At 47.4% G+C, this 14,870-nt stretch overlaps 1 protein-coding gene across 1 annotated transcript; it reads right to left on the bottom strand.

Moving 5' to 3' along the window:
* Nucleotides 1-4,154: 4,154 nt before the first annotated feature.
* UCN3 (urocortin 3) lies at nt 4,155-13,574 on the bottom strand. The gene is made up of 2 exons (XM_081211066.1): nt 13,323-13,574; nt 4,155-5,037 (listed from the first exon to the last, which is right to left on the bottom strand). Exon 2 carries the CDS (start codon nt 5,022-5,024, stop codon nt 4,548-4,550), a length of 477 nt encoding a protein of 158 aa, XP_081067192.1. The 5' UTR covers nt 5,025-5,037; nt 13,323-13,574; the 3' UTR covers nt 4,155-4,547.
* Nucleotides 13,575-14,870: the final 1,296 nt, after the last annotated feature.

Consider the following 14,870-nt stretch of genomic DNA (forward strand, 5'->3'; position numbering starts at 1 on the left):
AAGAAAGGGAGAGAAGAAAAATGGGGATCCATCTTGGGCAGGCCGGCTGAAGGCTGGCTGGGAGAGATGCCTTGGACTGCCGTGGGGGACAAGCCCCTCTTGAAATGACCATGTTGTAAGATCTGGACTCCCTGCATGCAGACTGAAGGTGTAAATAGGGGAATAAACTGTACTTCTTAAAGCTACGACAGTCTCCACCATGTTTAGAGGGCCATAGGTACTAGCCAGCCCAGATATATGCCATTTTCATCCTAAGCTCATGGCTAAAAATAACCCACAGGTTTAGGAGTCAAAACCCTGGTTTTCCACTCCCAACAGTCAATTTTGCAGCTACCGAACAGGCACATTCCACAATGGGTGGTGTTTGGGGTCACCCCCCTAAATATTTCTGGTCTTTCTGAAGATGGGTTTTACCCTCAAGCCTGCTGACACCTACACCTCCTCTTGCATGGCTGGTGTCATTTGGGGGTACATAAGCAGTGGCACTCACAACCTGCTGCAAAATCGACCTGTAGCTCAGTGGTAAATTTCCTGCTTTGCATGCAGAGGGTCCCAGGTTCAAGTCCTGACATCTCCAGGAAGGGCTGAGCATGAATTGTGAAGAGGCAATCAGTGCGGACAATACTGAGTTGGATGGACCAATGGTCTGACTCCTGAAAGACAGCTTCCTATGTTCCTGTGATGGCGTGATGCCCTTCTGCTAATCTATCTTTGAAGGTCAAACTATGGAACAAAACAGGACTATTGATTTTAGGTTGCAGGAGGGACAGACCTGTCTCACTCACTTTTAATATTTCTGCAGTGCTGGTTTTGTGTGCTTCATTGTTCCCTCTAACAGGGAACACCATGGGTGTGTGCCAACATGATTGTAGTCCTAAACAAAGCCACTTTTATAGTGTTACCAGACGTCCCCGTTTCCCCGGGACAGTCCCCGGATTTGCGAATAAGACCGGACAAATTCCATCCCCGAATGTCCCCAGATTTCATTGAATGTCCCCGTAAACGCAGCAGCGGCAGTCTCAGCAGCCCGGAGCAGTTGGCTCTGGCGGGCTTCAGGAGCTGCTCAGAAGTCCCCATATGATGGTGGTGCAAGGGATCTCAGATGCAACTTCCGGGCTGCCTCCACCTTCCCTGACCCCGGCAACTAAACTGTGATGGGAGGCTTCATGCTGCCTATCGGAGCAGCCTCCCAACTCCTACTTGCGTGCAAGCAGGAGAGGGCAGGGATCTCTGAGTTAGGCAACGGGAAGCCTCCCTTCCCAGCTGAGAGATCCCTGCCCCTTCCTGCTTGCACGAAAGTAGGAATGGGATTGGGGCTGGGGAGGCATTGCACTGCCTGAGAGATCCCTGCCCCCTCCTGCTTGCACACAAGTAGGAGTTGGGATGGGGCTGCTCTAAAAGGCAGTGTGAAGCCTGCTTCCCAGCTGAGAGATCCCTGCCCCCTCCTGCTTGCACGCAAGTAGGAATGGGATTGGGGCTGCTCCGATGGGAAGGGAGGCATCGCACTGCCCGAGCCTCACCGCCGCTCTCAACCCTCCTTCTCCGCTTCCCCACCACCACTGCCAAAGAATCAACAACTCAGGGCTGCCCAGGCTCATGGAAAAAGGAGATAGAACCCTTAGAGGAAAGGGGAATGTGGCGGTTGAGGTCAAGGCGATGGCCACCCCTCAGCCACCGCCATGGCTGCATCATCAACGTCCCGAACATGTAGTATTGATTGATTGATTGTGTCCCCGGAGTCATTGATAAAAATCTGGTAACCTTACACTTGGAAAGGAATGAGGGGTATCAGCATGTTGGGGAGAACGTCAAGCTTTGCAGAAGTGTAAAAAATATTTTGCCAAGATGGGGGGGACGGGGACGAAACTGCGGAATAACCAGCCTCATATAACCAACATGCTAAAGTCAAATTAATGCACGAAGGAGTTAATACCATGGAGTAAGCTATTGCTGCCAGGCTTAGCTATGTCACTTCCCTTACCTTGGGAGGAAATAGGAAAGTCTACTGTTCCTCCCAGTCTACCTGAGAAACTGGTTGCTCCAGCTCAGCCACATGGCTCTCACCAGGCACTCTTGAGTTTCACTGCCTGTGCAACTTTTCCGACTGATGTATGGATAAGCACATGAATCAGACCTTTGAAGAGTTTGTAAGTAAACCCATTTTTAACTTACCAAACATGTGGTCTTTTCCTATTGTGGGGGAAGAGGGAAATTTTGGGATTCACTTGGAAGTGAATATTTTGAAGTTCCAACAGCCTATATTTCCACGCTTTCCTTTGCTGCATATTTTGTGACTTTAAATCTCTGCTGGACTTCTCTCACCAATGAGTACTTGTCCCATACTTTGGTCTTGGCATCTAGGAGTTATCCTACACACACAAACACACACACACACACATATATACACACATACACTGTGGTACCTCTGGTACTGTTCTGGAGGCCTGTTCACAACATGAAAAGCACGCAACCTGCAGCGGCGCATCTGTGCACACACGGGTTGCGATTCGCCGCTTTTGCGCATGCGTGCAACGTCATTTTGTGCTTCTGCGCATGCGCGAGTGGCGAAACCCGGAAGTAACCCTTTCCGGTACTTTCAGGTCACTGCGGGACGTAAGCTGGAAGAACGTAACATGAAGCGGACGTAACATGAGGTAGGACTGTGTGTATATATATACACAGTGGTACCTCAAGTTAAGTACTTAATTCGTTCTGGAGGTCTGTACTTAACCTGAAACTGTTCTTAATCTGAAGCACCACTTTAGCTAATGGGGCCTCCTGCGGCTGCCGCACCGCCGGAGCACGATTTCTGTTCTCATCCTGAAGCAAAGTTCTTAACCTGAAGCAAAGTTCTTAAGCACTATTTCCGGGTAACCTGAAGCGGATTTAACCTGAAGCGTATGTAACCACTGTGTGTGTGTGTGTATACACACCAACAGAAGGGACGCGGGTGGTGCTGTGGGTTAAACTGCAGAGCCTAGGGCTTGCTGATCACAAGGTTGGTGGTTTGAATCCCTGTGATGGGGTGAGCTCCCGTTGCTCGGTCCCTGCTCCTGCCAACCTAGCAGTTCAAAAGCACGTCAAAGTGCAAGTAGATAAATAGGTACCGCTCTGGTGGGAAGGTAAGCGGCATTTCTGTGCGCTGCTCTGGTTCGCCAGAAGCGGCTTAGTCATGCTGGCCACATGACCCGGAAGCTGCACGCCGGCTCCCTCGGCCAATAAAGCGAGATGAGCGCCACAACCTCAGAGTCGTCCGCAACTGGACCTCATGGTCAGGGGTCCCTTTACCTTTACCAACTGAAACAAAGTGGGCAACGCAGCCTCTTTCCCCAAAACCTATCTACTTGTACCAACAGAAACGATGTGGGCAACCCAGCCTTTCCCCCCCAAAACCACTCGAATGTCTGCTATGGGGAAATGATGAGAAAATAGGGAACGGAGAGGGCTGTGTGGAATGGAATATCTTTGTGAAGGGCAAGGTTGGCTGGCAGCTGAACAGAAAAAATTCACTGAAATGTTTTGTTACATAATCGAACGGGCAGCAATGAATGTCTGCCACAGGCTATGAGAAGCAAGGACCATCAATGGCCTGAGAGAGCTGTTGAGGCACCTCCTCCGCTATCTTCCCTAGAGCTCCGTGTGACCTGAGGGAAGTCAGAAATGGAGGGTAACACAGTTGGCCTGAGGGGATTCTTGTCACTCCACATTTTGTAGGATGTATTCGTTTTTGTGTTTTTCACGGTAAATCACCTGGATGCCTTGGCAGAAAGGCAGTCCGTAACCCCAGTAAATAAATATGTACCGTATTTTTTCCATCTATAAGATGCCCCCATGTATAACGCGCCCCCTATTTTTGGGGAGACTCTGATTTAAGAAAACGGGAAGATCTATCCATCTATAAGATGCCCCCAAATTTTGGACATTATTTTTAAGGGTAAAAAAACCTAGTCTTATACACGGAAAAATACGGTATATCAACGGGCCGGAAAAGGCTCTGTCTAGGCCCAGAAAACATGGCGGACTCTTCCTCATGCTTTCTCTCACTGAAGTAGGCAGGCAGGGCGCCGAGGCAAACAGAGAGCCCCCTGCCTTGGCCGGAAATGGAAATAATAATAATAATAATAATAATAATAATAATAATAATAATAAGAAACTCAAGAGAATTTGCTTTAATGAGGGCCTGCGTCATGTGATGTGAACAATTTCCCACCCCACCCCTCATGGTCGTTTTTTCTTTTTCTTCTTCTTTTGGTATGTTTTTTTGTCCCACAACACAGGTTTCCACTTGAGGAGAACTGGGGTTGGAATGGGAGACCGGGGTGCGAGGGGAGAGAGAGATAGAGAGAGAGACAGAGAGATGTACGAATGCTAGATATCTGGAAGGCTTGGCGAATCTACAGCGCTTATATAACATAGTACAGCGGACAGTTCCGTCTCCGGGGGTCTCGAGGAAGGGAAGGCCGGCCGAGAAGCCCCCTTTTCCGCCGCCACCGCCACCCTCGCGGCCACCTCGGCCTTCGCCCGGACCCCTCCCTCCCCAGCCCTCATCACTTTCGCCGGCCGATCTGCGCCATCAGTTGAGCGTTGGCCTCCGCCTTGGCCCTCATGTTCTTGGCCTTGGCAATGCTAAAGAGGATGTTCATGATGTTGGTGGGGACATCGAGCGAGAGGGTGACCTTCGAGCGCCGGTCGCCCTTCGCCGGTACACCTTGGTACACCTTGCCTTTCCCTTGCGCCTGGGCAAGGTATCGGTAGCGGGTGACGGCCGGGAACGTCCTTTTGTCCTTGTCCTCCTCGGCTTCCTCTTGGGTGTCCTCCAAGGAGAGCTCTTCTTCGGCCACCCGTGGGTACTTGAAGCTCCTCTTGCCCAGGACGGAGTTCTCGCCTGGGAGACCTTTCCGAGCCTCCGACAGGGCGGCGTCGACGCAGCCGAAGATGGACTCGGCCTTGTACAACTTGAGCGAGAGGCTTGTCCGCGCAGCGAAGAGGATGAGGAAGAGGATGAGGAGCCTGGGGCGAGTCATCGTCCTGGAGGCCCTGCGCCACAAGGAAGGGAGAAGAGGCACATCAGTTTGGGGGCAATAATAATAATAATAATAATATTTTATTTATACCCCGCCCATCTGGCTGGGCTTCCCCAGCCACTCTGGGCGGCTTCCCACCAAATATTAAAATACAGTAATACAGTGGTACCTCGGGTTAAGTACTTAATTCGTTCCCGAGGTCCGTACTTAACCTGAAACTGTTCTTAACCTGAAGCACCACTTTAGCTAATGGGGCCTCCCGCTGCGCCGCCAGAGCACAATTTCTGTTCTCATCCTGAAGCAAAGTTCTTAACCCGAGGTACTATTTCTGGGTTAGTGGAGTCTGTAACCTGAAGCGTCTGTAACCTGAAGCGTATGTAACCCGAGGTACCACTGTACATCAAACATTGAAAGCTTCCCTAAACAGGGCTGCCTTCAGATGTCTTCTAAAAGTCCTATAATTGTTTTTCTCTTTGACATCTGACCGGAGGGCGTTCCACAGGGTGGGCGCCACCACCGAGAAGGCCCTCTGCCTGGTTCCCTGTAACTTGGCTTCTCGTAGCGAGGGAACCGCCAGAAGGCCCTCGGAGCTGGACCTCAGTGTCCGGGTAGAATGATGGAGGTAGAGACGCTCCGTCAGGTATACTGGACCGAGGCCGTTTAGGGTTTTAAAGGTCGGCACCAACACTTCGAATTGTGCTCGGAAACGTACTGGGAGCCAATGTAGGTCTTGCAATGGATGGACCCAGTGCAAATCTGTTGAGGGCTGACGGCGAGAGAGTATGAATGGACGAATACAGACAAGGGGATTTCGACTGGATCCATGATCAGGAAGGATGGGCGGATGGAGCTGTTTTTGTTTCTCTCTGCTTTTCATCCTTCCCTTCATAAGATCGGCCTGCCCCGTTTCCACACGGAAAGCCCCCGTTAAAATGTGTATCCTATTGCATGAGACTTTCTCCTAATATGCAATTTTTTTCTATGCAAATTTGTTCAGTACAGTACATGCATTTTTTAAAAAAGCAGTTTGTTCTAACATTAGCATTTTTGTACCCTCTGGCACCTTGAAGCCAGAATGCAGGACGCCATCTTTGCGGACGCCATCTTCCCATTCTTATGGTGGCCATTTTGGTAACCATGGCCTTGTGCAAATTTGCACCGTGGTTCCCTCCAAAAGCGCTTTCCCCAGGCATGACGCCCAAAAATGTGCTTTATTCGGGGGGAAATTGTGCCACGAAATCACGCAAGAGCAACCAAAATGGCCGCCATTCTCTCATGATAAAAAAAAGGATGTCCAGTTTTTCTGGACACTTGTGGGATATGCATTTTTGTATGCTCCCACCTCAGAATATACAGGACTTCAGCCAACTAAGAATAGGAACAAACCCACTGAAATCAATGCCCCGAGTTATTTTGTTTGTTTATTACATTTATATGCCATTTTCAAGGTTGGATTTGTGGTTCTTGCCCTCCTCATTTAATCCCCACAACAGCCCTGTGAGGTACGTTAGGTTGAGAGGTCACCATGTGAGTTTTACACTCAGTAGAGATTTGAACCCTGGTCTCCCACTTCCTAGTCCGACACTCTAACCACTGCACCTCACTGTCTCTCTCCTTCCTCACCATTAATTTAAATGGGTATACTCTGTGTAGATCTCGCATTGGAGATGGTTAGATGTACTTTCTCCTAGCACACTCCCATTCTTCGGCTGGGGAGCTGCAGAGCAAAATTAGAAGAATGAATTTTAAAAAAATATATACATATTGTATGTTCGATATGTTCAGGATGTGCAAAATTGGTGGGTTCACATGAAAGCGCCAACCAAACGGATCTCTTCCCCACTACTTAACCATCTGTCCTTTTTACCGTATCGCCAAAATAGTCCTCTCAATACAAGATAACACTTTAAAAAACAAGTTTCTTTTTTTTCTTTTTAAAACCCCCCAATTGCTCACATTTTGCATTTTAACACGACAACAATTTTCCCCCCATTTAAGTGGATGCATTATTCATCTTTCACATTAGCGGGAAGTAGTTGGAGCTTTTGATAACAGGAAACCCAAGAACGAAGGAATGTTCTTAAGTGTTCCTGGTTTTTGGAAAGGAACAACTCAGGACCGCAATATCTCAAGGACCACCTCCCCTTATGAACTGACTTGGACTCTGTGATCATCATGCGAGACTCTTCTTCGTGTTACCTCCTTCATGTGAAATCTGGAGTTTGGCAACATGAGAACGGGGCCTTTTTAGCGGCGGCCCCCTGTCTGTGGAATGCTGTCCCCAGCGAGGCTCACCTGTCACCTTCATTATATATCTTATATTATCATTATATTATCAATATGTTATGCATTTTGTGTTTTGTATTGTAAGCTGCCCTGTGATTTTTGGATGAAGGATGGTCTATTTCAGGGGTCAGCAAACGTTTTTCAGCCATGGGCCGGTCCACTGCCCCTCAGACCTTGTGGGGAGCCGGACTATATTTTTTGGCGGGGGAGTGAACGAATTCCTATGCCCCACAAATAACCCAGAGATGCATTTTAAATAAAAGCACACATTCTACTCATGTAAAAACACACTGATTTCCGGACTGCCAGATTTAGAAGGCAATTGGGCCGGATTTGGCCCCCAGGCCTTAGTTTGCCTGCCCATTGTCTATTTAAATAAGGAAGGAAGTTGTGGTTATTAGGCTCCACCTAGTGGCCATAACTGAGAACAGCAATCTATACCAGTGAGCCATTCAGAAAACAGTAAATTTGCTTTTGCTGGGAATAAGGGAGCTACGTAAGTAGAATCTGCTTCATGAGTCCTGATGTGTGTGCAGAAAGTTCCCCTCAACTGTGGAAGAGCAGTCAAATATATGAAGCCTGCCCCAACACATACTCCTCACCAGGGCTATTTTTCTAGAAAAACAGCTGCCAGAACTCACCATGAACTCACCCTCGTTCTCCTATAATGGCAATTGAACCCACCTGAGAGGTGCTGGAACTGAGTTCTGGTGAATTCCAGCTGGAAAACCCCCAAAACCCTGCTCCTCACTCATCACCCTCCTGCGATATGAAATGGCACAATTCCTGGGGAAGTTTGATACTTAGGAACACAGAACGTTGCTTTGTACTGAGTCAGACCCCTGGGTCCATCAAGCTCAGTATTAGCTACACGTTGAAGCTTCAGGCATAAGAACATGTTGCAGGAATTTATGTATAGGTTGGAGGGGGGGGGTTGCCCCTCCAGCAGATATCATGCACATGCAGGCCACTACCAAAATCAGCACCATCACTTTTGTGACTTTTGTGACTTGTCCCCACAAAACACTTCATCACCGTTTCTTCCTAACTATTCAAAGGGCCTTTGCTGCACAATACCAAATGTAAGAATTCACTGATAAATGTCTCTGTGTACTGGCTCACTGAGAAAACGTCAGAAATTCATATAGACATGTGAGCTCAGCTACCCAGCAGCCCCTCTGCCTGAGTGATAATCCCTGGCATCCTGATACCTGAGTGCCAGACAGGTAGCCATTCCAGAAATAACAAACCCAGATGAAGACAAAAGGTGATTAACTTGGCTGGGAAACAGGGAAATGTAAATATCTTTTTTGCTCCACTTGATGGGTGTTTGGTGGAGGGCAAGGGGAACCATGGGGCAGGGTCCAGGATGCTCAGATTCCTGCCACCAGACCTCCCCTTTCATGATGTAACTGTGATGTATGAGTGATGTAGTTTGGGGGGGTGTAACATGGGGATTAGCAGCTAATAAAAGTTTGGGTTCTCTTTTGTTCGGGGCTTCCATCTTGTTCCACCTGGTGGCAGGTGGGAGTCCTGTTGCGACAGTCTTCAATCAAGACCAAGCCGACTGGCTGCTGTTTTGCTCCAGTATTCCTGGCTGGGGTCCTTGTTTTTTGTCCAAGGGAGCCCTCAGATTTCTCCATTAACAAACATAAGGGCTCTTCTGGATTTGACCAACGGCCCATTTAGTCCAGCACTCTGTTCTCACATGCCATCATGACTGGTCACCATTTATAACCTTAAATGTGTTGGGTGTATTGAGGATCCCAGCCCAATGTTTCTGTGTAGCAAAATATCGGTGCAGGAAGTTTGCAAGAATTGCTGCAGAGAGACTCCTTCCTTGCCCCTCTTATAAGCAACATAAAAGCTGCTGTCACAATCTGCTTACTTATCAGTGCTATAAAAGACAGACATCTTATAGCTAGCTGCCTTATATAAAAGTCAGACTATGGGTCCAAGTATTTATTGTCTAGGGACGGGATTGGTGCTGTGGGTTAAACCACAGAGCCTAGGACTTGCCGCTCAGAAGGTCGGCGGTTCGAATCCCCGCAACGGGGTGAGCTCGGTCCCATTGCTCGGTCCCTGCTCCTGCCAACCTAGCAAGGACAGAGAAAGCACGTCAAAGTGCAAGTAGATAAGCAGGTACCGCTCTGACGGGAAGGTAAACGGCGTTTCCGTGCGCTGCTCTGGTTCGCCAGAAGCGGCTTAGTCATGCTGGCCACATGACCCGGAAGCTGTACGCCGTCTCCCTCGGCCAATAAAGTGAGATGAGCGCTGCAACCCCAGAGTCAGACACGACTGGTCAGGGGTCCCTTTACCTTTACCTTTATTTATTGTCTAACACTGATCAGCAATGCACACTTCGTTGCCTTATACCGGCTTTGCAATGTGTTCACTTTCAACCGTTAGCCTCTATAAATTCTTTATCCACCTTGCAGTAGAGAATTATTCATTGCTATGTATTTTATAATGTATGATCGTGTTGCTAGGGATGGTGTGCACTTAAAAAACCCAACCCAAAACATCTGAAAATACTACTGCCATGCAGTTGCGGCTGCTTATGCGATTGTCGCCATGCGATTGCGTTGGAAAGTTTATGAATTTTTTTGCGAATTGACATATTTTAATCGATAGTTTAATTCGTGCAGACTTTAAATGTTCATACAAATAAAGTCGTGTTGTTTGCTGGATTGCTTTGCAAACGATTTAGAATTTGATTAAGAACATAGGAATCTGTGCCACTGAGTTCCAGCCCCTTCCCAAAGGAAAACCACCAAATATAGGTTATTGACCCAACAAGGTTTCTAATATGACATCAGCTCTGTCGCTCACAAGCCAGCTTCCTTAACCACCCTGCTTTCGAATCTTCTCCCTCGACATAACATTCTTGAGCACCCTCAAAGCTTTTAAATTCTCACCAGCTCTCTACTCATCCTAAAATCTCCTCTCCTCACTATCCCCTCCCTTCTTTTTGGAATTCCTCATTTGAATGAAAGCGTAGGAACCCCCCCCCCACTGCTTGTTTCATGGAATCTTAAGGACAATAAATCCCAGCTTTGTACTCAGTCAGGCTGCAGAAAGAGAGACAGAAGCTTCTGAAAGAGTGGAAGGCTATACAGTGGTACGTCAGGTTAAGTACTTAATTCGTTCCGGAGGTCCGTGCTTAACCTGAAACTGTTCTTAACCTGAAGCACCACTTTAGCTAATGGGGCCTCCTGCTGCCGCCGCGCCACCAGAGCACGATTTCTGTTCTCATCCTGAAGCAAAGTTCTTAACCCGAGGTACTACTTCTGGGTTAGCGGAGTTTGTAACCTGAAGTGTATTTAACCTGAAGCGTATGTAACCCGAGGCACCACAGTACTGCAGAAGAGAAAGCATAGTTTGAGCACACTTATTTTCTTTTGCCCTGCTGGGTAATTAAAAGTGGAGAAGACAAAATAAGCCTGAAAAATGAGGATCCTTCTCCTTTCCACTGCCCCACGATAGGTAGGCTTACTTTGACTCCGTTGGAGAGAGATTAAAGAAATTCTACAGGGACATCTGCTAGACTGGAGCAAAGGTCTACCTAATAATAATAATAATAATAATAATAATAATAATAATAATAATAATAATAATAATAATTTTTTATTTATACCCTGCCCTTCCTGATTCAGAAAACCGGGCTCAGGGCGGCTAACAAATTTAAAACACCTAATTGATGCAACAGAAAACAGCTTAAAATACAGTATAAAACGTGAATAACAATAAATTCAGAATTCAAAAATCAATTTAGGAGGGAAATCCATCCAATAAACATTAGATGACCACCAGGGCTAGCTGGCTAGTCATAGGAAGGTGTTTTATACTGAGCCAGACCAGTTATGCAGCTAGTTCAGTACTGACTGCATTGACTGCCAGTGGCTCTACAAGGTTTCAGACCAGGGATATTCCCAGCCCCACCTGGAGATGTTGGGAGTTGAACTTAGCACCTCCTGCATGCAGGGCAGACACTCTGCCTCTGAGCTACAGCCCTTCCAGTTGGAAAAAGATTTGGCAAAGTGCATCTTTACAGTAGACACGTACTCCACTGGGAATCCTCCAAGCTATCGCCATCTCCAGCCCCTGCCCAGCAACTAGTCCTTGCAAGAACACGTTCACAGGAAATCATTTTAGCCTCCGTGCCTAATGCCAACTGATAGATCTACTGTATGTGGGTTTATCCATAGTCCATTAGAAGCCTTTCAGATCTGGTGGCTCTGGCCAAAGTGGCCGTGAACCCACAAGCCGGCGATGCTTTTGCAGCAGAGATTGAGGAGTCTGTGACTCTAGGGATGCTTCTAGGCTACTGTTCCATTCACCCCTATTGGCTGTGCTGGTTGGTGCTGATGAGAGTTGGAGCACAGCAAGATCTGGAAGACGAGAACTTCCCCATCCCTGCACTGCAGTGAAAGAAAGGTCCTTTCCTCTAGTGTTGCAGGCAAGGAAGGAAAACTCATTCCTCTCTCTGTCCCTCTCTCTGCTTTCTCCGAACTGCTATATCTTTTAAAAACTACAAAACCTCTAGCACAACCTTCAGCAGCACACTGGTGCTCTCCAGATATCTTGGACTACAACTCCTATGAGTCCCAGACATTTGAATGTGGGCAAATGGGAATTGTAGTCCAAAGCATCGGGAGAGTGTCACACTGGGGGAAACTTCTCCTCCTTAGTCCCTGCTGCCCCCCCCCCCAATTTAAATGAATAAAGAAACTCAAATTCTTGGAATACTTATGCAAAAGTGGCCAAAGAAGGTTGTGCAGGGTTCGGTCTGGAGGCAAACTTTTGGTGTTCCTTTGCATGGTCTGAGAATTCAAGGTGGCGTCAAAACTTCATTGCTTCTATTGTCTCTCTCCAGAAGTTTAGCCACGCTACAGTTGTGCTAGCTCTTTTACCAAAAAATCCAACAAGACCGTTTTGAAAAGGGATGACAGCTGGACCAAATGAAAAAGCACAAGTGCACTCTGAGAAACGATGCCTAATGGTCACATACAACCTTCAGCTGCCTTTTAGAAGAAATGCAAAGGAAACCTGGGAAATCTGAGAAGAGACAGCAGTGGGATGACACCATGGACAGCGATTGGCGGGGTGTGAAGGGACTTGTTCATTTCCTATGCTAAAAGCATTGCAGGTGTGTTGAAGGCTAGAGAACCCACAGTCTCCCTCGACAGCTTCTTATTCCATTCATTACTGGATCACTTGGAGCACAGCCTTTGACAGGAACCATAGAATTGTAGAGGTGGAAGGGACACCAACGATCATCCAGTCCACCCCCAGCAAGGCAGGAATCTCAGCCTGTGGTCCCCGTCCAGTTTGAAACCACACCGGACCCTGCTTAGCTTTGCAAATGCGCTCGCAGTTTTAACAACCTGCTGTGGGCTCCTGCAGCACCCATTCATTTCAATGGGGGCAAGGGCATTCCCCATCAAACTGTCTTAACTTCTCCTGCATCTAATTTTTAACCCTAAATCCACCTGATTCACCATTTCCTCCTGTTGCCACTTATCCACAGTAGATAGCAACCATTCCCCCTCCAACTGCCCCTTTTATATATTATCAACCCCCCAAACCTTTCTTCTTTCTGGAGTTAAGCAACTTTCTTCCATCCTTTCTTATCACTTGCTTCTTGGAGCCATGATGATCTTTTAAACTATTTTTTTTGTTCTTGCCAGTGTCCGCTTCGGAAGAGAGTATAACGATTATTTATCACACGAATCAAAGTCCACCTTCTAGGTGAACGATGTCAAAACTACACTTCAGCCCCAGAGATGCTTGCTTCTCTTAATACTCTTAAATTAGTCTCCAGTATTAAAACCAACGCTTTCTTTATATCCCCCCCTCTTTCCTTTTTTACCTGCCTGGAAACTCTGCGACCTGCAAGGCACACTGGAGTATTAAATCTTTTTCCTTTCCGTTTTTTTAAATATTTATTTTGCAAGCCAAGTCTGCCCGTGCTTTCCCCCCAAAAGAAGCAGGCTAACGAAATCCACTTACCTGCGATTCTGCTGTGTAGCTAGGAGAGTGTGAGTCCTCTCAGTCAGTGCTGCAAGGAAGCTCTCTCAGGACGAGAGAGACACATTAAACCTGAACTTCAATCCTTTTCCCTGGCTATGATTGTTGTTAAAGAGCTGGCAATATGGGGGTGTTTCCCCCCTCTTTTATTCTCTCTATGGAAACACCTCCTCTCCTCTCCTCCCCACCTCACTGCTTCTCTTCAGTATATATGGGGGGAAAAGAAAGAGAGAGAGGAAGTGATCACGGGGTTTAAAGCGTAAATCCAAAGAGGTAGGGATCTTATTAGGACATGATTTCATCTGAATGAAATCAGAAGAGCTGGCGACGTCACGGAACAGAGGCGCCCTCCCTGTTCCTGTTTTTTTTTGGGGGGGGGGGGAGGTTCTTTCAACACCTTACATCAATGGCCTTCAGACACAAGCCACCTTTAGCCCTAACCTACAGAGCCTAGGACATGTCGATCAGAAGGTTGGCAGTTCGAATCCCCGTGACGGGGTGAGCTCCCGTTGCTCGGTCCCTGCTCCTGCCAACCTAGCAGTTTGAAAAGTGCAAGTAGATAAATAGGTACCGCTCCAGCGGGAAGGTAAATGGCGTTTCCGTGCACTGCTTTGGTTCGCCAGAAGCAGCTTAGTCATGCTGGCCACATGACCTGGAAGCTGTACTCCGGCTCCCTCGGCCAGTAAAGCGAGATGAGCGCCGCAACAACCAGAGTCGGCCAGGACTGGACCTAATGGTCAGGGGTCCCTTTGCCTTTACCTAAAAATAGGGCCCTGCCTCAGTTATCTCCCTTCCTTCCTTCCTTTGCCTATCTGAGAAATAATATCGCAACGGCTCAAACAGGTGCAACTGAAATGATCAAGGTGTCAAAGAGCCTTCCTTCTGGAGGAAGGCGAAAGTTTTTGGGAGGGGTGGTTGTTAGATCAAGGTGGGGGAAGCTGTCGCGAAGTCACAAACGGCACGGAGAGGTGATTTTGTTCTCCTTCTCTCGTAATACAGAAATCCATTGAGATGGATTGGCTGTGGGTTCGAGAGGACCAGCCTGAGGAGAAAAGACTGTAAGGAGAGCAGAGATCAGGAAGAAATTAAATCTGTTTGCCTCTGGATGAGAAACTGTCCCATTGACAATTATGCAACGTGTGTTTATAAAATAGAGAAGGGTGAATGTGTCAGTTTCAGTTCCCGTCAATTTCTCATTTTTCCAATCTTCAGTTCTATAGCTGTCAACGTTTCCTTTTTTTTAAGGGAAATTCCCTTATTCCGGATAGGATTCCTCGCAAGAAAAGGGAAAAGTTGACTGCTATGCACTTCTCCACATTTCCACGTTAGTTTGTGATTTTTAAAAAGTCTCATGAAAATTCATCTACATTTTAGTGCGTATCCCTCCTCATATCCACCTCTTTCCATGCAATCTTTTTTCTAATGTGCACAATTTTTTTGCAAAGAAAATGTCCCCTTCTTCTTTGGCGATCCCTCGTAGCCGAGTAAGATTGTCTTCCATAAACACGGTTTTAACAATGAGTCCGTAAG

The sequence above is a fragment of the Podarcis bocagei genome, assembly GCF_964188305.1.
Source record: "Podarcis bocagei genome assembly, chromosome: 10".
In the NCBI taxonomy this organism is placed as follows: Eukaryota; Metazoa; Chordata; class Lepidosauria; order Squamata; family Lacertidae; genus Podarcis; species Podarcis bocagei.

Bases quoted from the DNA above. Each gene is read 5' to 3' on its own strand.
- UCN3 (XM_081211066.1), bottom strand. From the start codon at position 5,024: ATGACTCGCCCCAGGCTCCTCATCCTCTTCCTCATCCTCTTCGCTGCG.